The sequence below is a fragment of the Vulpes vulpes genome, chromosome 13 (assembly GCF_048418805.1).
Source record: "Vulpes vulpes isolate BD-2025 chromosome 13, VulVul3, whole genome shotgun sequence".
NCBI classification, from domain to species: domain Eukaryota; kingdom Metazoa; phylum Chordata; class Mammalia; order Carnivora; family Canidae; genus Vulpes; species Vulpes vulpes.
Window position 1 is genome coordinate 3,630,623 of NC_132792.1, and position 26,364 is coordinate 3,656,986.

Genomic DNA, 26,364 nt, shown 5'->3' on the forward strand with positions numbered 1-26,364 from the left:
AATTATTTTAAAAAATAAAATAAAATCCCAGCTCCCCTGTATCTTTGCTGTGTGACTTTGGGGAAGCCAGTCAATCTCTCTGAACCTCTCTTCTCATATATATTCTGGGATAATGCCCACTTTTAGACCCACTTTTAAAAAGAAATGACGCTATTTTCTGCATCCTCAGGACAGTAGAGCCACTTTATTTCTTCACAACTTAAGTCGTAATGGCGTTTGCACATTCTTGATTAAAATGCCCCAAAGTTAGTGCCTTATCTGCCTGAGTCAGATGACAAAATGCATGCCAGAGGGGGCAAAGTATATTTCTGTCTTCGCATAATGCATTTATGATTGAAGTCTCTCATTACTCAGCACTTTATGGTTTGGGGGTCTCTGTCTTAAGTCAGAAAACGTTTCTAGCACCAACTCTGCGTGGCCTGCTAAGGACAGAGGAATGAAGATGACAGATTTATTGAGAGAGGCTGACAGCTCACCATGGGCATGATTGATTGCCTGAAACTCCCAGAATATAAGTCCTGCGACGAAGACGTGGGGTGAGGAGGCAATGAGAGTGCACGGGCCTTGAGGATGGACGGAGCCGCTCTGAACGCCCGCTGCACCGTTATTAGCAGCAGAGCCTTGGGAAAGCGACTTAACCTCTGTGAACCTGTTTCTTTCATTAATAAGATGAAGATGACCACTTAGGTCACCGAAGCTTACAGAAAAGGTGTCCTGGACTGAGCAGTGGCATGTGCTTGGTAGCTAGTGATTGTACTAAGTTTATTTGGAGAGGGCAGTGCCTTGAGCAGGAGGTGTTGAGGGGATGGTGACGGGGCGGCCAGTGTTCCCTGTGTCCTTGCCACGGGCCTGGGGTCGAGGGGCCGACGGCTGCTCCTGTCCTGCTCTTGCATACGTCGCCTGGGCGTTGGCCTGGCCCTGTGGCCGGTGGTGCGAAGTCCTGACCCCCCACTGCCTCTCTAGCGCCTCCCAGTCATGCTGGGGGGCAGACCCCCCGCTCCCCCCTCCGTATCCGGCCAAGCCCGCACCCCCGCCCCCTGCTCGGTGCACCTGCTGGCCCGCCATTCTGCAGCAGCAGCATATGCCTCACTCGACGGCCGCTTGGTGCAAACACCGTCCGCTGTAATTACAGAGCACATCTCTTAAATGGAGCTGAGGGACTTCATTGTTGTTCGGTCGGAACAGTTCTGCAGAAATAAAGACTGGATTGATGAGGAAATGAGAATTTTTACGCAGATGAGGAAATCCCCTGAAATCTCCAGGCAGGCTTCAGGTCCTGGCAGTTTCCATATCAAAAGGCAATTAAGAGATGGGGGTGCTGCGGGAGGAACACTAAGCAGGGTTGTGACAGTTTCTTCTCAGAAGAGACACATTCTGGGACACCTGAGTGGCTCAGTGGTTGAGCATCTGTCTGCCTTTTGCCTTCAGCCCAGGGCGTGATCCTGGGGTCCTGGGATCGAGTCCCACATCGGGCTCCCCGCAGGGAGCCTGCTTCTCCCTTTGCCTGTGTCTCTGCCTCTCTGTGTGTCTCTTATGAATAGATAAATAAATAAAATCTTTAAAAAAAAAAAAAAACACATTCTGATGGAAGGAGCTGGAGAATCGGCTGAGGTTTCTTCCCCCCAGAGAACAGTTGGCAGGTCTGTGTGTCTGTCTCCTGTGCAGCTGCTCTCATGCAAGATTCAGCGGCCTGTGTCACCTGCCCTCATCACCTGGATAGGAAACATGGCTCACGCTCGACTGGTGGAGAGAGGAGGCAAGGGAGACGTAGGAGAAAATGGTAGCTCAGAGAGGTTAAGTAGCTTTCCTAAGGTCACAGAGCTGGGAGGGGATGAATCTGAGACTTAACAAAGCTCAGTTCGATTTCACAGTTGGTGTCTTGAATCACTACACTTACTCCTCTGTGGAGGGTAGTGTTGACCATCTGTTTACACCGTAGTAGGCACCAGGGTCAATATTTGGGAAAGAAATATCGACTTGGAGTTGCTCGTTCCCCATCCTGTGCTCCAGCCCAACTCAGCTCCCCACTAGCCCCCCACACACCCCCAGGTCCCACCCCTCTGTGTCTTTCCAGGCTTTCCCTCTACCACAAATGCCACCATGGCCTAGACCTGCCCATTCCTCAAGGGGGAGCTTTGATGGCATGTCATGTCAGCTTCATGACTTATATTTGTAAAATGGATCAGTCTCTGGATAAGTCCAGTGAACTCAGGCGTAGCAAAATGGAGCACGTACAAAATTCCGTCACAGAGCATCTCCGTCTACCAGGATCTCAGTCACGCTCTGGGTCAGAGCCTGCCCTCTCGTGTTAAAGAGGGGCGCCGTGACTCCCTGGGGAGTCTGGTCTGTGGCTCACGGTCCCAGCTGGGTCCCCCGAGGCCAGCACTGCAACAAGGCCCTGCTGCAAACGGGTGACATCAAAGATACCGCCTTCTGCTCCAGCCACTCTGCGGTTGTTCCTGGTCTTGAACCCCCAGCTCACATTCCTCTTTCTTTCTTTCTTTTCTTTCTTTCTTTCTTTCTTTCTTTCTTTCTTTCTTTCTTTCTTTCTCTTTCTTCTTTCTTCTTCTCTCTTTCTTTCTTTTCTTTCTTTCTTTTTTTAATTTTTTCTTTTTTTTACATTCCTGTTTCTTGATATGAGCGATCTCTCCTGCACACTCTACTGTCTTCTAGGGGCCAGTTTTAATTCATCCCTGCCACCCGCCGAGGCCATATCTTCCTCCTCTGAGCTAACCTTGCCCTTTATCTCATCCTTTGGAAGCTACAAGAGCTTCTTTAGGATTATAATTACTAGCTGTGAAGTTAGTTTTTCTCTCCGCTAGACTCTAAGCTCCTGAGGGCAGGGACCATTGTGTCCTTTCTCTGGGTGCTCAACCTCTGTCCTGGGGCCCAGTACCCACGTTGGCCAGTTTACCATTAACCATGACTGAGTAGTAAGAATATGAAGTAGAAAGCTTGCGGCATCTTTTTCCACCACGGTCACTGGTATGACTTTTTTTTTTAAATTTTAATTATTTGTTTCTTTTTAAGATTTTATTGATTTGAGAGAGAGAGCAAGAGTGGGGGGAGGGCAGAGGGACAAGCAGACTCCCTGCTGAGTGGGGAGCCCCATGCAGGGCTCTATCCCAAGACCCTGAGATCATGAGCTGAAGTCAGATCTTTGGGGTTTCATAGCCATGAGCTTGCATACTACTTGTTTTTATGGTCTATAAGCCTATGAGTGAGGTATACTTCTTTGGAGCTTCAGCTCCTGTGTAGGATGAGTGGAGGAAATAATGACCATCTTTAATGACTATTATCCCGGTAGACTCTGATATCACATGTAAAACATCTGGTCTGGTGCCTGACTCAGTGTTGGCTTGCAAGGATGGGTGGCTTCCTTCATTCTTGCTCTGATGTGCGGTTGTTATTGTAGATATTTATGAGGTATCCAGAAGCAACAATAGAATAGTTTATACACCTCCTTGCAGAGTGTCATTTCTTATCACTTAATATCAATATATATCCTAAAAGTAAGTTATGTCTAAATGTACTGGTATAATGGATTAGATGATGGGCCCAAATTAGCAGTCTTGTGCTCTTTTGTGGACTCTGCAAACTAGCTGGGTGGACATGAGGATCTCCCCCCCCCCACCCCTTTCTGTGTCTACTTACTGTTAGCAACATCTGGTCATAATAGTCACAACTATATGTTAAAAGGAATTGCTTTCTGTGTTTCATGCATTGTATCAGGGCCTCTGCCTATAGTATCCCATTTGTTCCTCACAACGATTGATTTTTAAGATGAGAAAACTAGTGCTCGGGGAGGTAAAATGGACAGCTGAAGGTCACACACCAGCAGAAAGTGGCGAGTCCGGTATTTAACACCCAGTCTGTCTGATGCAGAAGCCGGGGCCTTGGTTTCCCCAGGGCGTGTTCACACCACGCCTCTGATCCCTCTACACGAAAGACCTGTCCTCACCCTCCGACTGCTCGGAAGTAGATGTCGGATCTGGTCTTGCCAATTAGAAAAATTCTCTCTGCAGAGACCCCTGTCACAGTGTGATTTTGCACAGCACATTTTCTGGTCTGAGGTTTTAAATTACCCATGTCATTTCAAGCTGTGCAAGAAGCTTAAAAGCCTGCTTTCCACCTAACCTCATTTAATCAAGCCACACAAGTGCAAAGAAAATCCAGTGCTACCTCATATCAAAAGGGAAGTGAACTGGCACCTGTTGAAGATGCACCTTGTCCCAGGTGTCTTGTGATGGAGTCCCATTCCATCCCGGCTGTCAAGAAGGAGTCTTCATTTTACCTGCAAGTGGTTCTTTTCTGGGGGACCTGGAGATTGACACCAGAAACTTTTCTGAGACCAGCATTGACACATGGCCACTCATGCAAATTAGAAACCCCAGCTGAGTTAACTCATTAGGTGGAAAAACAGGTTCCCCAGGGAGTGTGACTCATGGGGAGGCACTTTGAAGTGTCCCAGGTCCTGGCAACCTCATTTTGTATACATAACATCTCCAACTAGGCAACTCCTATTGCTGATTTGAGTTCCTGTGAATAGGGATGGTAGTTCACCAGCAAATCAGGCTGATACATAAAACACAATACCCACGTTTATTAAAGCCCAGGGTTGCTCTGCACATTGATTCTGATTTGTCAATCTTAACTCCCAAAGGTAAAAGACCATCTCCATTTGCAAATAAAAAAGAGAGTTCAGAGAGTTTAAATTGTCTTATGTTGGACAAGAAGCCTCATCATTGCTATTATTGCTACGTTGGGTTGGCTTTGTTTTTTTGTTTTTTTTTTTTCCCTGTAATCCTTCTCATAGTATATTTTTTTTTTCCTTTAAATTTCTTAAATTTATTTCTTATTTTAGGATCTAGACTCTTTTTTTCTTTTTAAATAATAAATTTATTTTTATTGGTGTTCAATTTGCCAACATACAGAATAACAACCAGTGCTCATCCCGTCAAGTGCCCCCCTCAGTGCCTGCCACCCAGTCACCTCCACCCCCCGCCCTCCTCCCCTTCCACCACCCCTAGTTCGCTTTTAATGTGAGTAATGGGGGAAGAAGGATAGCTACTCTGTGCACACTTTGAAAGCTACACGCACAGGGCATGCCTCTTGCAGAGGTCACATTCTTCCCTCCTGCTCCCAGAATTATCCCAGGAGCATAATGAGTATAGCTTTTTACGTGAGGTATCTCAGAGCAATGAGATAGATTTTTTTCCTGAAGGATCAGCAGCTGGAGGCCTGCCTGACAGTGACTTTCTTAGAACTCTTCCAAATTGCCCTATTATTTAATCTGTGTGGGCTCCATATCTCCTTTAGTTAGAAGGATAGAGTAGTGGTCACCAGGGGTGCAGTGGCATACTGAGAAATGTTTTAAAAGTGGCTCCAAAAAAAAAAAAAATGACAAAAACGAGATCATTACATTTTTTGATTTACATGGTGTAAATACTCTTACCTTGGCCAGTTTCAAGCTACCAACTTTGAGGTCAAAACACATGAAGTTGTAAACTGTTGACACATCACTGTGTGGCTGGGGCGGCACCATAAAACATGCAGTAACTGTACCTACTTAAAAAGTACTCACCCATCCCGAATATGGACTTTTATAGACATTTAGTTTAAAAATGATTTGATTGAACCCATATTTGTTAAGTGCCTGCAACACACTTCTGTTATTAGAGAGCGAGAAAGAAAAGAGTGCATAAGAGCAGGAGAGAGAGCAAGCATGCAAGCTCACAGTAGGGATGTGCCGAGCAGTACCCTAAGATCTCTCATTGCGGGCTGATCTATATGTCTACGTGAGGAAACTACCCAAGACTGAGGGGATTTTTTTTAAGATTTTATTTATTCATTCACAAGAGACACAGAAAGAGAGGCAGAGACACAAGCAGAGGGATAAGCAGGCTCCATGCAAGGAGCCCGACGCTAGACTCGATCCCGGGTCCCCAGGATCACACCCTGGGCCAAAGACAGCACTAAACCGCTGAGCCACCTGGGCTGCCCTTGAAAAATCTTATTTCTGTACCTGTCTGTGGGAATTTAATATACAATTCAAAGAGTTCTCATGAAAAATAAATGTGGTTTCTGTTGGCGAAAATGCTACATATTTGGACATGAAGGATGGGATGTTAACGGCAGAATGCAGGTCTTCTTCACAGTTGGAAAGGACACAGGGGTTGACAGTTTCAACCTTTGACCACCTGCATCCCTGACGTTTTCGGGGCATACCAACAGACTCACAGCATACCCACAGAGTTAAGCAAAACACGCTTTATTGTCACCTGGAGCTCCACCCCTAAACCTTGTAGGAGAATGCATTGCAATGGTTAGGTTCAGCTTTATGGAAAGGATCCTTTTCCCTCACTAAGCAGCTTTAAACTCCAGCTGTACACTGGAGCTGTACACTCATAGACTGACTCTATGGACTAAATATCTGCTTTATTTCTCCCCAAAAGTCTAACTTGTGTTCAAAGATTTTAAGATTTTCTACTGTCAAGAAAAAAGACAGCAAGAGATATCAGGTTGCTGATGTCGCTTCTTCTGAAATTTTCCCTAGAGAAAATGTGGCCTCAGGAGGGTCTGGAATCAGATTCCATCCACAAGGATTGTGTTTGGCTTCAGATGATCCGATGTATGACTAATCCTGGCTTAACAGTTATAAGATGTCTCAAGAAATGCAGAAGTAGACAGGACCACCGTGTCACAAGAGACACAAAAGACTCAGACTTCTCCTGTCCTTCTGCTCTACTATCCTTTGAACATGGTTTTTATCCTCATGGCCAAAGCATGACTGCTTTAACACTCACCAGTATTTTATTTCTGTGTCAAGTCAGGAGAGAAAGTCAGAGAAGGGACAGATAGCCCAAGACGTCTCCTTAAAAGTGTCCCTCTTTGCTCCATCTGGCAATGTGTGATTTTTCTCTCATTAGCCAGGAGAGGATCACATGATATCTCCTAGCTGCAAGAGATTCGGGATGGGCAAGTACTTTTTAGGTAGGCATATTTCTTTCTCTGGCAAAATCTGATCTTTTTTTGCAAAGAAGGAGGGGAGTGACCGTGGATATTGAGCAGACAGGTCAGAATGTGAGCATCACACAGACCCTTCCAGATGAGCACGGAGATGGGATTGAAGGAACGAGAAAACTCATCACAGTAAAACATCAGTGGAATCTGATTTGTGGTAACTATTATATTTTGATAATATTGAAGTCTCCAGACAAGCTTTGCTGAAAGAGTGGACTTTTCCTAAAAAAAGTATCTCATTATTTGCTGTTGAGGCTAATAAAACCCAACAGAGTGGTTTATAGTTCTGTTATGGTGGGTGGACACTGTCAGAACAGATGAGTCAGTCTATGAGTGTACAGCAAAAATATATTGGTCATTTCCTGGGTCTTTTTTTTTTTTTCTTTTTTTAGTTGATTTTTTAGAACAGCAAGGCCTCTCTTACTGGCATGACTTCCCCATCTACCCTGTTAGGCCAGAGAGTTTTACCTTGGGACCAGTGGGTCTTCCACTGTCAAGTTAGGTCACACAGCCAGTCAGGGCAGATTTCTAGAATTCACACTCATAAGCCACTATGCTATACTGCCTCAGAGGACTCAAAGAAAGAGGATTTCTTCTCAGCCATATGGGCACATCCATGCCAGAGCAGAGCATTTCTTCTTGTGCCTGCCATTTTGCATTATCAAGTAACACATGCCACAGGCATCTCTGAACCTTGTCCCACCCAAGCCATCATTTTTCCCCCAGCTTCACCCCAGCCATGGATTGGATAGATTGGGGTCACAGTTGGGGGATGATGTCTATTCTACATATCTTAGATAACAGTAACAGCAATATTTTCTCTTAAAATACTAAAGGTTGAGCATCACACTAGGGGCCTTACATGCACCTCCTGTTTGCAGCACATGGCAGTTCTGTGAGGCTGGTACAGATGGCATCACTTGTGAGGAAGGAGGCTCAGAGAAGGAAAGTTATTATTTGAAGTTTGCCTATTTGGCTTTGGGACCTAGGCTTTCTGACTCACGGGTCTCAGTTTTGACCTTTTTGGAAACACAGTGATTTATACTTCAGGTCATGTCACCTGTCTCTGGGTCAGAGTGGTTGTTTCATATTGTGCCTGATATGAAAATGATTATAAGAAAATGTCATAGATCTCTGTATTCCCATTATAGAATATCATTTCTAATTTTGTTTCATAAAAAATGCATGTGGATTCTTAGTCACTCACAGAGTTGTAGATGTTGGAAGTGGATTGTATAACCCCGTGGTTTTTAATGGAGTCTCTGTTTTTGGAATCGATCTTTCTCTTTCCTTGGACACCGATTGAATGCCAACTACTACGAGCACCATGTTGGTTGCTGGAAATACAGAGATGGGTTGGACATGGTTTTCCTCCTCCAGCAGCTGGTAGTAGTGGATATTTCTATAATCAACCAAGAACAAATGTTTGTTAGATGCTTTTCTCTCCTTATACGGTGCTCAGAGCTTGGGGGAATACAAAAGAGGCAAAAGATAGCGTACCTCTTCCAAAGGTGCTTTTGAGAAAGCAAAGGGACATACATTAGTGATCAGAGGGAGAATATGATTGGACACCTGGTGACAATAGTGATGAGGAAGTTGAGGGGAGCCTAATGAAGTTTAAAGCTCTTAAATTTGCCTCCCCAAATAAGAGCTGGGTTGAGTCAAATGGCCCTGCATTTTAATCTCTAAACTTTCCATTAACTAGCCCTATGACTGTAGGAAAATTGACTAACCTCTCTGAGCAATTGTTATATTGTTAACATGAGGATCATCACTCCTGCCTATTAGCTTTGTCATGAGGAAGAAATTTGACAGCCTATATGCATTCGTTAATTGTAATAAATCACCACAAACTAAGTGGCTCAAAATGACCTAAATTTATAATCTAACAACTCTGGAGGTCAGAAGCCTGAAATGCATCCAACTAGGCTAAAATCTGGCTTTGCAAGGACTGTATTCCTTTGTGGAGGTTCTAGGGAAGGATTTGTTTCCTTGTCTTTTCCATTGCATGTTGGCTGCCCACATTTTTTGGCCAATGGCACCTTCCATCTGTGAAGGGAGCAGCGGCTGGTAGGGTCTTTCTCACATTGAGTTACCCTGTCTCCCTCTTCTACCTTCTTCTTCCATTTGGAGGGATTCTTGTGGTTACAGTGGGTGTACCCAGGTGACGTAGAATAATCTCATTGCAAGGCCAGGTGGTCAGCAACCTTAATTCCATCCGCAACCTTTAATTCTCTTTCACGGGTTCTGAAGATTAGGACGTAACTATCTTTGGAAGGGGCATTATTCTGCCTACCACATTATGTAAAGGGCATAGTTTACGCCACCCTCACAGATGGAAGCCCATAAGGTAAAAAGTGACTATATATATTTATATCCCAAAAGGAGTCATGTGCAAATCCAGACTACTCAAACATGCTGGCGCACTGTCTGAAGGTTTCTACCTCCTGGTCTCCGTTTCTTTCTTCCTTCCGACTGCAACTCACTCTCCCACCGCCCCCCCCCCCCCACTTGCTCACCCTCCAAGGACCTGAGCTCACGGCTCCCTTCTCCATAGTGTCTTCTTGAATGACACTCGAAGAAGAAGGTGCATTTAAGATGTGTAGAGGAAATCCATGTGTGAAATAATAAGGTCATTCCTGGAGATGTGCTAACATTACTTACTGAATGTGTGAACTTGGGACAAATCCCTTCATCTCCAGAGGGCGATTTTTCTCATCTTTAAGATGGAAATCATAGCACAGGTATCAAAGATTTCCTGCAAGGATCAAATGATGTCAGGTATGTCATGTATGACACATGGCTTGGTTTATGGATATATGACCTGGCAGAAATTCTTGGCAGAGAAAAGAGAATTATTAAAGGGGTTTAAGCATTCTGTTTAATCAGGGCAGAGCCCAAGTGGGCCAGTCTAATTGAAGCTTCTTTCTTTCAACATATGCCTGCCAAGCACCTGAAGTTCAAAATGATGACTGATCCCTTGAAGTAAGACCCAGCAACATCAAGTGCTTTTAAGAAATAAGAACTCAGACGGTGCTTTGGAATTGGTTATAAAAGGTTTTAATGTATGCAATAAAATGTGATTCCTGTGACGGGTAGCAGGCAAAAAAGTTTTAAAAATACATTTATCCCTGGATTAGAATGGTGGCTGCCCTTTTACTACTGGATGAGTAGTTTGATATTTCCAGTGGCCCAGTATCTTCTCTGGTTAGCACCTGAGATGATGCTCTCTCTCACGGAGGATTTATAGAGGCTCCAGCAAGATTGCGTCCATGAAAGTTCCTGATACAGGCCTTGGCACAGTGGTGCTGAGTAAGTCTTGAGCATAACTCTAACTGCTCTAAGCACAGCTTGGAGTGTGATATATGGTCTGATAGAAAAGCGATGGAAAAGTGATATATGGCCTCTGGCAACGAGTGCCCCATTTTGTGTTCAGAGAAGAAGCCATTAGAATATTAAAACTGGTGGTGGTGGAGGGATTTATATCTCTTCCGCTGATGACGGTATTATTGAAATGCATGAGTCTTTTATTAAAGAAACACCAGAAGCGACATCTTGTATTTGTATAAATCAGAGTGCGCCGGTTATTGGCGCATGGGGAGTTCGCGCACAAATGTGTTCCATTCTGTGGACACGGAGCTTGATGGTGAATGCTGTGGCCGCGGTGGCTGCCTCTAATTGTTTCACTGTGCCTGTTGTTGCTCCTGCCACTGTCATTAATTTATGAAGCAACATTCAACATTTTAAAGATGTTTTATTAAAAATCCAAGCTTCTGTCTTCCCTTGAAAACCCAAAAGATCTAGCAATACACAGTCAACCTTTCTGCACAGTGGTAATTAGCAACTGCTAAGGAGCAGCTGTCTCCTCTAGACAAGGCCAGAAGCTTCCCTGATGCCTCAGTCTCCCTCACACAGATGCATGAGCCTATAAGCTAATTTGTGATTGTGCTTCCCCCATGGATTTCACAATGGTAGTAGACTGCCTCCGTGGCATGAGTTGTTGCTCCCCAGGGAAACAGAGTGAGGGGCTGGGAGCCTCTGGTCACAACGTGCTTGTCAACTGATTAATACATAACCTTGTTTTTGGCGTGTTTCTGTTTAAGACATTGCTATCTATCAATACATCAATCATCTATCTATCATCTGTCTCTTAATCTATCATCTGTTTATTATCTATTTTCCTATCTATCATCTATCACCTATCATCTATCTAGTTTTCTATCATCTATCATCTATTTTCCTATCATCTGTCATCTATCATATATTTTCCTATCATTTATCTATCTATAATCTATCATCTATCTATTTTCCTGTCTGTCATCTATCATGTATCTATCATCTATCTATTTTCCTATCATCTATCTATCTATCATCTATCTATCTATCATCTATCTATCATCTATCTATCTATCTATCTATCTATCTATCATCTATCTATCTATCTATCTATCTATCTATCATCTATCTATCTATCTATCTATCTATCTATCATCATCATCATCATCATCATCATCTCTCTATTTATCTTTGATCCACTAACAATGAACTGATGGCCAGTGGCACTATACCTTAGCCCTGAGGTCAGCTTGTCTAATGCATTATCACCACAGCCTTCCTGCATTTAGGGACACCAGACAGTGCATCAACTCTACATGAGGGGCCATTTTAAATATCAGAGTCATCCACAAAAGGCACAAAAATATGTATTTAAAAAGTAGCACTAAATACGCTGCAGAGGACATGTGTTGATGGCATGAGAACTGAAACAGAAGGTGGTATTGTGTTGTTGGACCTCAAGTGGAAACAGGTGCAAGAGGTGAGTCAGACTTTGCACCTGTGGGAGCATATGTCTGAGTGACCGCAGAGCCCCTGAATATCATGTGAGGTTGTAGGAGAATCTACATGTACAGAATCTGTAAATGATGGTCAGCTGTGTGTGATTTGCACGTTTTCTCTCACCATGTGGCTTGTCTTATAATTCTCTAAGTGGCATGAACTGCAGGACAAAAGTGGTCAGCTTTTCTTTTTTATCAATTTTTTTATGCGTGTGGATCATGCTTTTGCTGTTGGTTAAGAACTCATTGCTTATCCCTAGACTTTAAAGCTTTCTTTTGTTTTTCTTCCTGAAGGTTTAATAGTTTTACATTTTGCACATAAGTTTATGATCCACTTTGAATTAGTTTTTGTAGAATGTTTAGATTTAGGTGAGATTTAAGTTGAGCTCTTTGTTTGGTTTTGGTTATGGTTTTGCCTGTGAATGTCCCATTGCTTCAGGACCATTGATTGATAAGGCTACCTTTTTTCCATTGAATTGCTTTTGAACTTTGTCAGAAATCATTTGAGCATATTTTTAGTTTTTTAAAAATATTTTATTTATTTATTCATGAGAGACACAGAGAGAGGCAGAGACACAGGCAGAGGGAGAAGCAGGCTTCATGCAGGGAGCCTGACGTGGGACTCGATCCTGGGTCTCCAGGATCAGGCCCTGGGCTGAAGGCAGCGCTAAACTGCTGAGCCACCAGGGCTGCCCCATTTGAGCATATTTGTGCCCTTGTTACTGCTGGGCGGGAGTAGAAACTCAGGCCCCCCACATAGTCTGTACTTTACAAAGCTGGGGTTCTCATTACTATCCATAGCAGTGAAAATTTGGCTCCCTACTAGAAGACCTCTTGACAGGTGCGGAAGGTGCCTCATTAAAGTTTGGCAGTGGAGGACATCTAGGCTCCCACTTGGCCTTTGCTGGTATGGGTGGAGGTGAGGCCACAATTTTTGTGTGTAGTATGGCTGGAGTACAACCACTATTGTCTAAAAGTTTTTTATCTTGCTTGGCTGCTCCTTTTCTGGTCCTTTTCTAGGGAAAGTAGGCATTTTTGTTTGGGATTTTTTTTTTGTCTACAGCCATTAGGATTTTTGGTTTGTTGGCTTTTCTCTGGGATATAGGAAGCAAAAAGAAAATGAAGAGAACTCACTGCCGTATCTTTTTTTGGACCTTGAGGTCCTTGGACTGTTTGCTTTCTTCATCTGTAAAAATATTTTGTTTTATATATATATATATATATATATATATATATATATATACATTATACATTATATATATAATGTTTTAGTTGTATGTGGTGGGAAGAATAGGGAAAAGTATGTGTATGCCATCTTTCTTAGAAGCAGATGTCATGGGAGGTATTTTTTTTTAAATCATCATTTTATAGATACAGAAAAAAGTTCAGAAACAAGTTTAGAGAAGTTGTGAGTATTCAAAATCACACAGCTCACAAATTATGTCACCCAAACTCCAGCTATGAATCTAGCACCCTTGCTCTTTGCTCTACATCTCCTCTGCTTATCACGCACACATGTACCACAAACACGAGCATGTCCACAGAACCTTCTATGAGTATATCACAGTACGGTGTCACCTCCAGCCATAAGCTCAATGAGCCATTGGAGACTGATGTGTTCATGGTTCATTTTACCTCTATTTCACTTTGTTTTATTCACATTCCATTTCACAATGGGCTTGAAATCGGTAGAAGAGAGGAGCAGTCATGATGCCAGAAATGTTCCTGTGCGCTTGCAAGCAAAAGGGCCATTAATTGCAAGCAGGGAAATCGAGACGATGCTTCTGCACCTGGGGCAGAAATGGGCAGATAGGAGGGTTACTGATAGGGTGGGAACCTGCACAAGGTCCTGAAATGATGGAATTTTGAAATGGGAGTGACAGATTATAAATAAGGGCACGGAAATACACTGGAAAAAGTGGTTGGCAGTACCCTCAGGATTGGCATCCCAGCTGCTGTGTTTCTAAAGGAAGAAATTGTCTGTGTTGCCACATGACAGCAACTCAATTTATGTATGGATTTTACACCATGTGTTAAAGCTTCCATTTTCCTGTAGAAGACTTTTCTGACCAAAGGAAAGCCATTCCCATTAATGTGCCTGTGCTATATGGCCAACCCTACTATCCCTTTCCCTCTCCCCATTACCACCAACCTTGTATGTGTCTCGAATGATCTCACTTCAACTCAACTTCCTGTCTCCGTCTTGGTTCCATCCTATTCCTCTCCCACTGTCCCTCCTTGATGCCAAATGATCATGCAGGCTGCCTGCAGACTTCCATGTTTCTCTATGGCCTTTAGGATTAAGTGTAGGTACTTTTAGGATAAGCCTCCAGTGAGGAGTCTGATCTTCATCAGCCTGTCCTCTGTTCTTTCCTTAGGTATTACCAGATCCGAGTGACCTTGAAGGTGTCCTCAAGGATCCCCCACAGACTGAGCGCCTCCATCGCTGGGCAGACAGGTGAGCAGGGGGATGGCAGGGGGGCATTTGTTGTTCACTGGTAAGCCATCACTTATCACTACCTGCCGGTGAAGAGCAGAGTGCAACAAAGATGGCAACATTCAGTAAATCATGTTGGATGTTGGATGACTGAATTCTGGAAGGGGACACCCACTGTTGGTGTAGCCATCTGTGAACAGTGTTGCAAGCGGAGCCTGGTTGAAGGAGAACACACTCTCCCAGGGGTAAACCTGGCTGGCAAGGGTTGGCTACAACCAAGTCAGGGAGGAAGAGGTTGGCAAATGGCATCCTGTTGTCAATGCTGATAATCAGCTAGTTATAGAGGACTGAATAAGTTGGCCATTGTGGCAGTTCTTCCTTCCACGAGGAGTCAAAATCATCACTCTCAGCTTAGGGAGAATGATTGCCAAGGACAGCCTAGGTTCTGACTTGGAGGAGCCTGGGTATTAGTGGGCATCCAGGGCTCTCAGCAGGTGCTTGTGTGATCAAGTGTTGTTGAGTCCAAAATACAGAATTTATTACATTAAGAAGTAAGGATAGGCACCAAGAGGGAATACTTACATTAGTACATTTGGGGGAATGTGTTGGTACCTTAGGATGGAGATGGCACCTGGGTGGCTCAGTTGGTAAAGCATCTGCCTTGGGCTCAGGTCATGATCTCAGGGTCCTGGGATCCCACTCTGTGGTGGGCTTCCTGCAGCGGGGATTCTGCTTCTCTCCCTCTTTCTTTCCCCACTACTCATTCTTTCCCCTCTGTCTCAAATAATAAATAAAATCTTAAAAAATATATAAGGATGGAAGAGAGAGAGAGAATAAGGAATTAAAAAGAAAGAACTATGGAAAATCTACTTAACTTTAAAGACACAAATAGAGGTAGTAAAGATTATTATAGACATTAAGTCCAATAGAGTCAAAAGCTCAGGTCATAGCTGCCATTCAAAGATTCCTTTTGGAGTTTCCCTGGCAATTGGACCATTTCATTATTGGCAGAGGTGTTCTGGTGAACGGAATCCCGTGCGATGAAATACCCACAGAGTGGCAGTGTAGACGCAGTGGTTAACTTAGTTCTCCCTGGAGGAGGTGTGGGAGGCATGGGGCAGAGCAGTGGACTCGGTCCACACAGCAAGAATCAAGAACTGCTGGTGGTGTATGGGCAGCGGGTTGTCCAGAGCCTGTGGTCTAGAAATAGAAAGATACTGGAGATCACTTGCTCCTCCTCTGACTCTGGGTGGAGGGAAGTGTCAAGTAACAGGCAAGTCACCACATATTCAGGATGTTCCTTAACTTCCACTCTGTTCCTCTCTCCGGGGAAGAAATCAGGTGACAGACTGGTGGGCACCGGGTCCCTGTGTCCTGTGTGCATTAAGCCTGCAGTTCCCTGTTCCAGGACTGCTGTGTAGCACCCCATCGCCACCTCGGGTTCTGCTAGAAGGTTGGTGGAATTGGTTGTGGGAGTAGGAACCCTGACATTGAATGAACTCGTGTGTGACCCCAGGCATTGGTAACTTGAAATTTAACTTCCTCACCCAAAAAAATGAAGATCAAAACCCATCCTCTGGGAGTGCCTGGGTGGCTCCGTGGTTGAGCGACTGCCTTGCGCTCAGGGCATGATCCCAGGATCCCTGCGGGGAGCCTGCTTCTCCCTCTGCCTGTGTCTCTGCCTCTCTCTTTGTCTCTCATGAATAAACAACTAAAAAAGCAAAATAAAACAACCCATCCTCTGTAGTGTTTTTGTCTTAGAGATTGTAAAGGAAGAAGGACATTCACGGAGATTATAAATGTTACCTGCCAGGAGAGGAACTGGTCCAAAGTAAGTGTCCAGCCACTCTGACCTGTGAGGGGCCACATGATCGGGGCTGTGAGGCCAAGTCTATTCTCAGGGATGAGGCTGGGATCTGGAAAGCGGGGAGCATCCATGCCCTGGCCTACCTGCCAACAGCCATCCCCAGGTTCCTGACAAGGACTCTGTTCCTATCCCATGACTCTAGCACCTGAGCTCAGTTCTTGTCACCAGCTGAGCCTCTCTTAGAGCTGGAGGTCCCCACCATGAGGACCAGAGGACTGCTGGACATCCAGCCACTGAGAGAGCCCTGAGAGGGGCTTGGGAAGAGGAGGACTTGCCACAGAGAAACAAAGAAAAAAGAAATGCAGTTTGGGGGAGAAAAAAATTGCTTTTCTTCTTCTATAGTCTGGTTCGACACAGGGATAATTGGGGTACACTGGCTATGCCCTTGGGATTTGCGCAAGCATACTATTTAGAACAGAATGCTCATGCAGAGGCCAGCAGCAATTACCATGAGCATTGCTCCATGAGTCAGGAAGAGAGCATTTTTGATTTCTTACTCTAAGTGAATTTCCAGTTGCATTATTTTCAGTTAGATACCACTGCATTGCCAAGCACGCCCAAACTGAGTGGTTTAAAACCGTGATTTATTCTTGATTTTTTGAGTCGGCTGGGCTCAGCCAGGTCATTCATGTGCCGCTTTCTGCTGAGGTTTCTGCAGAGAGGATGGATTGCCAAAGATCATGACATCAGACGTGTCTTCATTCTCATGTCTGATCCCTTGGTTGGGATGCTGGGCTGCCGGAGGGAACGGCTGAGCTTCTGTCTTCAGTTGGGTGGTCTGACCTCTCATGTGGTTGCTGAGTTCACTGAAAGAGGGAGGGTGTGGTTTGCGGGGAGAAAGGTGGTTCAGGTCTCTAACAGGCTGGGCTGGGAACTGGCACAGAGTCCCTTCCCCACATTGCACTGGTCAAGGCCAGCCCACCTTCATGGAGAAGGGAATATACTCCACCCCCCCCCCCCCCACGGGACGCCCTCTACAGGTACAACAATGAAGGCAGTTATTTTAACAGTCAGGTTTGCATACAATTATCCAGACTTGATTTCCATCACCTACATGTAGTCCCAAGCAAGCAAAAAGAAAGACAAATATATGTTTAGATCATGAGATAGGATGTACTGAGAAACAACCAGAAGGAGTCAAAACACATGGGACCTAATGGTGTCTTTGACACCCATTAGTGGAGTGGTCTTGCAGGGACAGATGATTTAATTTGACTTTTTTTGTTTGTTTCATTTACCTCTAAAACAAATAGAAAAGATTGTTGTTATCTAGAGACGCAGCATTCAGTAGTGGTGAGAGCCACAGGCTCTGGGCTTCCCAGCTTCAAATCCTACTCCCAACACTTCTCTGCTGTGTGACTTTAGAAAAGTTTTTTTTTCATTTGGGGAATATAAATAATAGTGAAAGGGAATATAAAGGAAGGGAGAAGAAATGTTGGGAAATATCAGGAAGGGAGACAGAACATAAAGACTCCTAACTCGGGGAAACGAACTAGGGGTGGTGGAAGGGGGGAGGAGGGCGGGTGTTGGAGGGGAATGGGTGACGGGCACTGAGGTGGACACTTGACGGGATGAGCACTGGGTGTTTTTCTGTATGTTGGTAAATTGAACACCAATAAAAATTAATTAAAAAATAAAAAAAAAAAAAGAAAAGTTTTTTTTTTTAATTATGATTGATTGCTTGGTTGGTTTTTAGATTCCTCACCTGTAAAATTGGGGCAGGTAAGAGGTACATCCCTCCTGGGTTTGTGTTAAGGATCGGATGCACTATGCAAGGAAATGCCCGGAACAGTGCCTGGCACACAGTGAGCTCACAGTACCTGTTAGCTGGAGTAAGTGTCCCTATCGTCCCTGTTGTCCCTACCGTGGTTGTTGAGTTAGCAGCATCCTGCCCCATGAAGGTCTCTGGGACACATCACTGGGGATCGGAGGCTGCCTTGCTGCTTGGGAGGAGCTTACAGTCCTCCCAGGGAGGCAGAAGAGGGTTCTGAGAGTCCAGCAGAGGAGGACGTTGAGCTGGGGGTCCCAAGTGAGACCTGGAATTGGGAGCAGAGGTTGGTTCGGCAGACAAAGGTAGGGAAGGATGATCTGGGCAGATGTAGCAAAATGACCGGGGCCTGAGCAGTGCAAGGGCGAGCACAGGGCAAGAGAGATGGGGGGTGGCAGGGCCAAGGAAAGGGGGCAGGAGAGAAGGCACTGCAGGTGGGTCTGGGGGCTGGCGGCCGCGTCATGCCCACCAAGTGCGCCTTCCTTCCTGGCCCGATGAAACGAGAGCATCCCGAAGACACAGATCCAAGGCTGTTCAAACACGAGTTGTTTCATAAATTAAGGGGCAGAATTATACATTTTTATTCCCTACTTAAACATATCTGTCCTCTGGTAGCCACTTTACGTAGAGACGGCTTCATTTAGGCAGATGATTTAGATACCGCTTCTCTAGATGCGAAACGATTGCTCACTGAATTTTCTGGGCTCGATGTTTATGGTTAGATTCTGTAAGTAAGAAATAAGAATGATTCCCCCATGTGAAACGTACACCATGGTGTGTTCTTTTTATAAGATGCTTTTAAAAGGTGACTTGGGGAAGGTTTCTTCTTGTCTGAGTTAACTGCATGTCTCCTAGAATAGATGCGACGGGCTCTGAGCTCCCCCAGTCGGAAGTGACCATCCCCCCAGGCGTTCTTGAAAGATCCCAGCCTTACAGAAGAGACACGCGTGCAGTCAGGTGACTGCACGCCCAGGGTGACAGGTGTCCCAGGAACTCCGGGAACTGGGGGCAGGCACAGAGGAGGCTCCTTCTCTGTGGGCATGTGAACAGTGGGGGACGTTTGGCCCTGGTGTTCAGTGGGAATCTGGAGTCCACAGGGTCTGGGTCATTGCCAGATATAGAAAAGTGTAAATTACGGGTGATCCCGTGATGACCCACCGAGGCCAGGACATCTCTCGGTTATTCCAAAACCTTCCAGATGCCTCCTACAAACCAAAGTCCTGGGACCTCAGAGAGACAGAGATGAATTCTGGTGACTTCAAATGCGAGGCCTCGGGTGTAACAGGAAGAGAAACCAGAAGCAAGAAATTTTAGGATGTGATTTGCTTGCCTCAGAGCCTTGCCTACCTTTTGTGGGTCTCCCAGAATCATCGTCTCTTCTCTCCTGGGGTCAGGGCTACCTCTAATCGATGTGTCCCTGCCTGAGAATAAATAGGACATCTACTGAACTGTGAGGATTTCCTTCTACCACAGGGGTGCTAGTTCATAGATGTTTCCTTCTCTTCCTCCCTGGAGGTGTTAGAAGATGTTCCCTGGGGGGTGGAAGGGGGTGACAACTGAAATTGGCCCGTGGGGTGGGGGGTTGAGCTGCATATAACATGGGCATCTGCTCCACACGGCTCATCAAAACCAGAATGGGTAATCGTGGAAATTTATAAAAATTACCGTGATTACTTTTAGTAATGTTTTAAGAGGTGACTTCCATTCCGTAGATCCTTTAGGAGTTTCATCATGTTGTAGGGGGTGGCAGGGGCATTTGTTCTTTCTTTTTTTTTTTTTTTAAGATTTTTATTTATTTATTCATACGAGAGAGAGAGAGAGGCAGAGACATAGGCAGAGGGAGAAGCAGGCTCCATGCAGGGAGCCAGATGTGGGACTTGATCCCGGGACCCCGGGTCACGCCCTGAGCCAAAGGCAGCTGCTCAACCACTGATCCACCCAGATCTCCCACATTTGTTCTTTAAATGCATCAACTTGATGTCTTTTTGGGGTCCATTAAAATGCACCTAAAGGGCAGCCCGGGTGGCTCAGTGGTTTAGCGCTGCCTTCAGCCCAGGGTGTGATCCTAGAGACCCAGGATCGAGTCCCACATCGGGCTCCCTGCATGGGGCCTGCTTCTCCCTCTGCGTGTGTCTCTGCTTCCCTCTCTCTCTGTGTCTCTCATGAATAAATAAATAAAATCTTAAAAAAAAAAGATAAAATGCACCTAAATATCAATATGCCTGTTTTCATGGAGAGTCTTAAGCAGGTGAAACACTCGAGCTTCCAGGCTCTGGGCCAGAAGGGAGCGCTGCTCAGGGCTGTTGGGAAAGGTGTTTCTCGCCAAGCCGAGACTTGAGGGATGCTTTCCCACCTGTTCAGCCTCCGAGAGCAGCAGTCAGCTCAAACACTGAAGCCCAGATCCCTCACTTTTGACCCCTGGGCAGGTCAGGAGTCGGCTCTGTCAGCTGCCACAGGGGCCAAGCCAGTGTCGCTCCTCCTTCGTCCTTGAGCTGTGAGGCGCTCCTCGGGAAGCTGTCTTCAGGCTGCTGCATCTCTGCCTCTGCCCTTGCTGTTCCTTCCAGTCTGAATGTCTGCCCCTCCCTCCTGCTCCCTCGGGTCCAAGATACTGGCAGGAAGAACCGACGCCAGTTCCACGAGGGCCATGGCTTGCCGTGTTGAATTACCAGTTCCCCACCTGTGCATCCTTCTCACAACTGCATTACACACACGTAGCTCCCCCATTGCCACGCTTCTCCCAGCTTCATCCCAGAGCTTCTCAATATGCTCTCATCCCCTGGCACCTGCGATGTGGCTTTGGAGACCACCCCAGGCTGCCGGGAGCACTTTGTTCCAGAATTGAACTTGCCTGAGCCTGGAATGCCACTGTCCCCCACAGCCACCCCAACCCCTGCCTGCACCCATGACTATTAGGACAGGGGCAGGGAAGCCCAGTGCCTCCTCTCAGGATGGGATAGGCTGAGATGTAACTCATATTCCAGTGTCGTCTGCAGGATCAGGCTGGTTCCCCACTTGGGGACCTTCCCTGAAATGCACCCCTGTCCACCTTGCCCCTGCTTTCCCTGCCCCACGTTCCCCATGCCATGCTTACTGGGGCACATCCGTAATATGTCGCCGGCACACAAGCCCTCATCTCTGGGTCTGCTGCTTTATCAACTGTATCCAGAAACCACTAGAAGTTGTATATAGGAAGTGGAGCGTGATGTTAGCCATACCTGAGATCACCTGGGTTCCTCGTGACCCTGTGCCAGGAGGCTCTGTGCGTAGCCCCCTCTGTGAATAGGGTAATTGTGATAGAAGCAACCCTGTAGGGCTGTTTTGGGGATCAGGTCATGTGTGTGGGTGCCCTGGGAGCCCCCATGAGCACTCACAGCAGCTCATCGCCTCCTTGCTTCGGCTGCCCACACGTCCGGCAGGGATCATCTCCTAATCCACCCCATGGTCGGTGTGCATTCTCTGCAGGGACTCAGCATCAAACCCAATTTCTGAAAGCCGGCTGTGAGGTGCAGTTGAAGCAGAGCTTTTTAAAATTTATTTATTCTATACACACAGGGAAAGACAGAGACACAGGCAGAGGGAGAAGCAGGCTCCCTGCAGGGAGCCTGATGCGGGACTTGATCCCTGGACCTGGGATCGCTCCCTGAGCCACCCAGGTGTCCCTGGCCTGGGATCTTCAGGGCAATCTCTGTGTTCAGAGAGCAAGTCCTCATGGGCTCAGCTCACCTGGGGTCAGTACACCTGCCCTGCTATTTCCCCCATACTGAGTCAGGCTCCCTGCCCCCCCCCCCCCCCAGCAGCAGCAGCACCAGCCTGCACCCATGTGGGGGCAGCTTGCACCTGCCGAGCACGATTTAGGGACGGGTACCCAGAGAGAAAAGTGAGGGTGAACGAAGGACCCTGGATACAGAGGGTAGAGGCCATATGACACATGCTGCAGGCCGGCCTTCCTTGTGGGTGGGGGAGAGAACAGTGTCTGTCTCCAGGGCGTGCACACACACACACACACACACACACACACACACACACACACATGCTCTATACCAGCCGGCTGGGTCCCACTCACTCATGGGTGACCTAGAACCTGCTGCTGCCCATCCTGGGCCTCATTGTCCTCCTCTGAAAAATGGGAGTCATCATCCTCATCCCTTCTTCATGGGGTCCTGAGCATTGAAAAGGTGAATATTACGAAAGCACTTAGAAAGGAGATTGACATCTTACGCCTTCAATTAATTCTGGCTGCTTAGTTTTATCGAAGGAGCCAGAATCAGCAGGCATTGGAGGGTTCCGTCTTGATCTGCTCCCAGGTGCATCTTCATCTGGTGCCAATGCAAAAAGTGTAATCGTGCAAAGAAGTATTTGTTCCCAGGCTAGTCAGGTGGTTGAGCACATGAACTAGTAACTGCGTAAGCAGCAGATAGCCTGTCTCTGTGTAGTCCAGACCCTCCTGGACATGCACCCTGGCCCGGCCCAGGGCTTTCTGTCCACCAGGAGGAATGATCCAGTCAGTCTTGTCCAGGATTTCCACAGTTAAAATGAGGGAGCCTATGTCCCCATCACATGTGGGGTTTTTTTTGATCTAAGGGATCAAGGATGGGTATATGGAACCTCTGGAATAGAGGGCGGGGGAGCATTCTCAAGGTGAAATTCCTACTGAGGGGGATTCTCAGCCCCCACACTGGGTCCTGAGAGCTGCTTCAGAACCTCCATCCCGCTGGCCCCAGCTGCTCTTACTTTTGGCGATTCCCCCTCCACTTCCTCAGAGATGTTGAAATATACCAATTTCCCACATTGAGTACACACTTTTTTCTTTAAAATTGGTTTTTATTTTATTATTTTTTTATTTAGAGAGAGAGAGAGAGCACACACATGTGTGCACGCATGCTGGGGGAGGGGGGAAGGTGCAGAGGGAGAGGAGAAGAGATAATCCCAAGCAGGCTCCATGTTCAGCTCAGAGCCTGATTTGAGCGGGGCTCGATCTCATGACCCTGAGATCACAACCTGAGCTGAAATCAAGAGTCAGGCACTTCACGGACTGAGCCACTCAGGCGCCCTAGAATTTGTTTTTAAAATGAATTAGCTCCAAATAATTATTTGTGAAGAGTTGTGATTTTTCTGCATGCTCAGGAAAGTTTGCACAGTAAGACAGTCTACCTACAAGATCTTTGCCAGGGCAGTGTAATATGTGTGTGAGGACTAAATGTGACCACTGTATTGTTCTGAGGAATTACTAATGAAGTGTTAATTGGATCTTGCAGTGTTTTGTTTATATCTTGAATACTGTTCTTTTGATTTAATCTCAACCATTTGGGGCCTCGGGCAGCTTGTAGACACCAGGCATCCTGACAATGGTGGCCAAGCCCTAAGACAGCCCTTGCTGATGGGCCAATGTCCTACATATGGGGCACAGGCCAGAATTACTGGGCAGGTTGATTCAGTGACCATTTCGATGCTGAAAAAGTGAAATTTTCTTTTTCCACATGTATTTTAAGAACTAAGTTTCATTCGCGGCAATAGGACAAATTGGGCCCTGTGCCAGGGAAAGAATAGGTTCTTAGGGGCTTTGAAGGCAGAGGAAGGTGGACTCACATCTTGGCTCAGTCTGGTATGGCCTTTGTGCCTTTGGGCAAGTCACTTGATCTTCCTGAATTTCGGGCCTTTTATCTGTAGGGTGAGGATCATAATTTGTACCTCACAGCACGCTAAAGGGCCTAAGTAGGCATTTCCCACAGTGTGGTGTTAACACCAATATTGGTTAATAATTGTATGGGATTGTGAGTGACGCACACATGACATAGCAGGGCTTAAGCCAGATAAAAGATGACTTTTCACTCACATTAAACTCCGGATGTGAGCAGACCACATGGCACGGTGTCCTCGCGTGGCCATCAAACCCACCTTCAAGACCCCCTTAGGGCCCAGGCTGACTTCTGAAGCCCTGGCCTTGGCCTGTGAGCCACAGGCTAGAGGGAGGGAAAAGCAGAGCCGAGGGTGTGCAGTCCCTTCCTTTTCCTGGGGGGAGCAGAGGTCGGGGAGTGATGTTCCTACACCTCATTTACTAGCATTTACTTATGTGGCCACACCTGAGAAACGGAGATGCTGAGAAAAGTAGCCTTTGAAGTGGGCCCAGTGTCTCGGGGAAGTAAGAGCCTTTGATTTATCCTCTGCCACTACGAGCCCTTGCCCGAGACTGCTGGGAATAATCAAGATGAATTTAGCGGATCTATGAGATAATGCTCTGAATAGTAATTCCTACGGAAAACTTTCTTCATTTTTAATTTTCTTTCAAGACTGTTTAATTCAAGAGAAAAAAAATGTGTTTTAGGATAATAAACCTTTGCTAATCTTCCTTTTTTTTTTTTTAAAGCAAGGAGAGCAGGGGCAGGATCGTCTCTATTACCTGTCAAGAGTATCTGGCTAGACTTTAGTTAAACACTGTTTTTTGTTTTTCCCCAAACAAGAAAAGACACACTGTGCAAAATCAATGTATGCATTTATTTGGGGTCTTAGGGATTCCAATCTGGGAGATACAGAGACAGCCAGAGACAGCCCCCAGCTGCAGGCAATAGGCAGGGGTTTGAAGACACAAGGATTCAAGCTTCCATAAGGCGTTTGAAAGAATTCTGATTGGTGCTGACAACATTTAAACTGTCTAATACGTGATTGGGTGTCCAGTTAACAGTGTTGCATTACCTCTGTTTCAGTCCAGAGCATGAGGATGTTTTCCAGGATGGGCTAAGCTGTGTTTTGTCCAAAGTCCATTTTCCTCCTGTTGTAGATGTACCTGGGTTCCATCCCCACTCTGCTGTAAACAGACTCCTGGAACCATGCTTATTCCATTGTGAATCTATCACACTTTTCCACCAATATTTCCTATGTTTTGTTTTTTAAGATTTTGTTTATTTATTCATGAGAGACATAGAGAGGCAGAGACACAGACAGAGAGAGAAGCAGGCTCCCCGTGGGGAGCCCGATGTGGGACTCAGTCCCAGGACCCCAGATCACACCCTGAGCCGGAGAGAGATGCTCAACCACTGGGCCACCCAGGCATCCCCCAATATTTCCTATGTATGGAAAGCAACAACACCTTAGTTTTTATTTAAGAGAATGATACCGATCCCCTTTTAGGTAAATTTTAAAGCAGAACAAATTATTGCAAACATTAAGTCCTGCCAGTCCAAGTAGTCTGGGGGTATAGTAAAAATCACTTGGGTTTTATGTAAATAACTGAAGTTGGGCAATTGGCCACATTAAATCCATTAGTAGGTATAAAGCTTCCAGTTCAGTGTCTGAACAGTTACATTGCACCGCGAGCCGTTTTTATTTCCCAAAAGAGCAAGATTCAGAGGCACTCTCAGTTTTATAGAGTGCCTCTGGTTCCTTGCCCTATTTGTGTGTGCCCAGTAAAAAATTAGGAAAATATTATTTGGGACAATGATACAGGGCAAAATTCTCCCATAGAGGCCAACAAATTTGAACAAGATAGATTTTAACCCAGAGCCAGGTTGTCCTGGAAAGTGGGACTCCTAGATCAAATTGTGGGATCCCCACAATTTGGCTTTCGGAGCATCTGTCCAATGTCCCTCCTTTCCAAAGACAGCCAGAGGTAAATTTTTGTTAAAAAATTTCTCATGCAGGACACGTGGGGTGGCTCAGCAGTTGAGCATCTGCCTTTGGCTCAGGGTCCTGGGACTGAGTCCTGCATTGGGCTCCCCACAAGGAGCTTCTCCCTCTGCCTGTGTCTCTGCCTCTCTCTCTCTGTGTCTCTCATGAATAAATAAATAAAATCTTAATTTTTTTTCTTATGCAGGAAAATTAACAAAAAATGCCCCTCTTACTTTTCTTCACATCTATATTATATTTGAGCAGTTTCAGAACCTCATTTCCCATTTTGTCTTGTTAACTAAGGGACTGTCCCAAGGAGAGTCCAGGAGGAATGCATTCTCTCTCAGGTCTGGCTTTTACTCCAAATGTTCTTGAAGAAAGAGCCTGAGAGTTTTGTTTTGTTTTCTGACACTGCTTTTGTTTATTTATTTTTCCCTTTTTGAGTAGTAGTACATCCACTTTAGGTAGGCGGTAGGTTTTAAAGACTTGACTTAGCTTGACCCAGAACATACATATTCTCGGGGGAATGTTGAAAGCTCCATGCACAGAACCATCAGCCTAACAAGTCCGCTGCTTCTATCTACGTGAGATGCAGTGGTCTGTCCCCTGCACTCTCGCGGGTCAGTTCACCGCTGCCAAAGGCCCATCTTGATAACCTACTCCCAGAAGCCACCGTACTCTTTTTATACTTGTGGATAATTCACATGATGTTGGTTCCCTGCTCAGATCCGCGGATGATGACGATGAGGATGGTGGAGAACAGGAGCGGCAGCTAATGCTTACGTAACACTTGATGGGCACTGGCGCCGTTCCCGCTCTTTGCAGATATTCA

The 26,364-nt window shown here is 45.9% G+C and overlaps 1 protein-coding gene across 1 annotated transcript in view; it reads left to right on the top strand.

Moving 5' to 3' along the window:
* The window catches only part of FAM135B (family with sequence similarity 135 member B), a 276,991-nt gene that overhangs the window by 125,665 nt on the left and 124,962 nt on the right, over nucleotides 1-26,364 (top strand). The window contains exon 3 of the mRNA XM_072733864.1: nucleotides 14,237-14,316. Within this exon, the coding sequence (XP_072589965.1) occupies nucleotides 14,237-14,316 (80 nt within the window). The remainder of the gene's footprint in view (nucleotides 1-14,236; nucleotides 14,317-26,364) is intronic.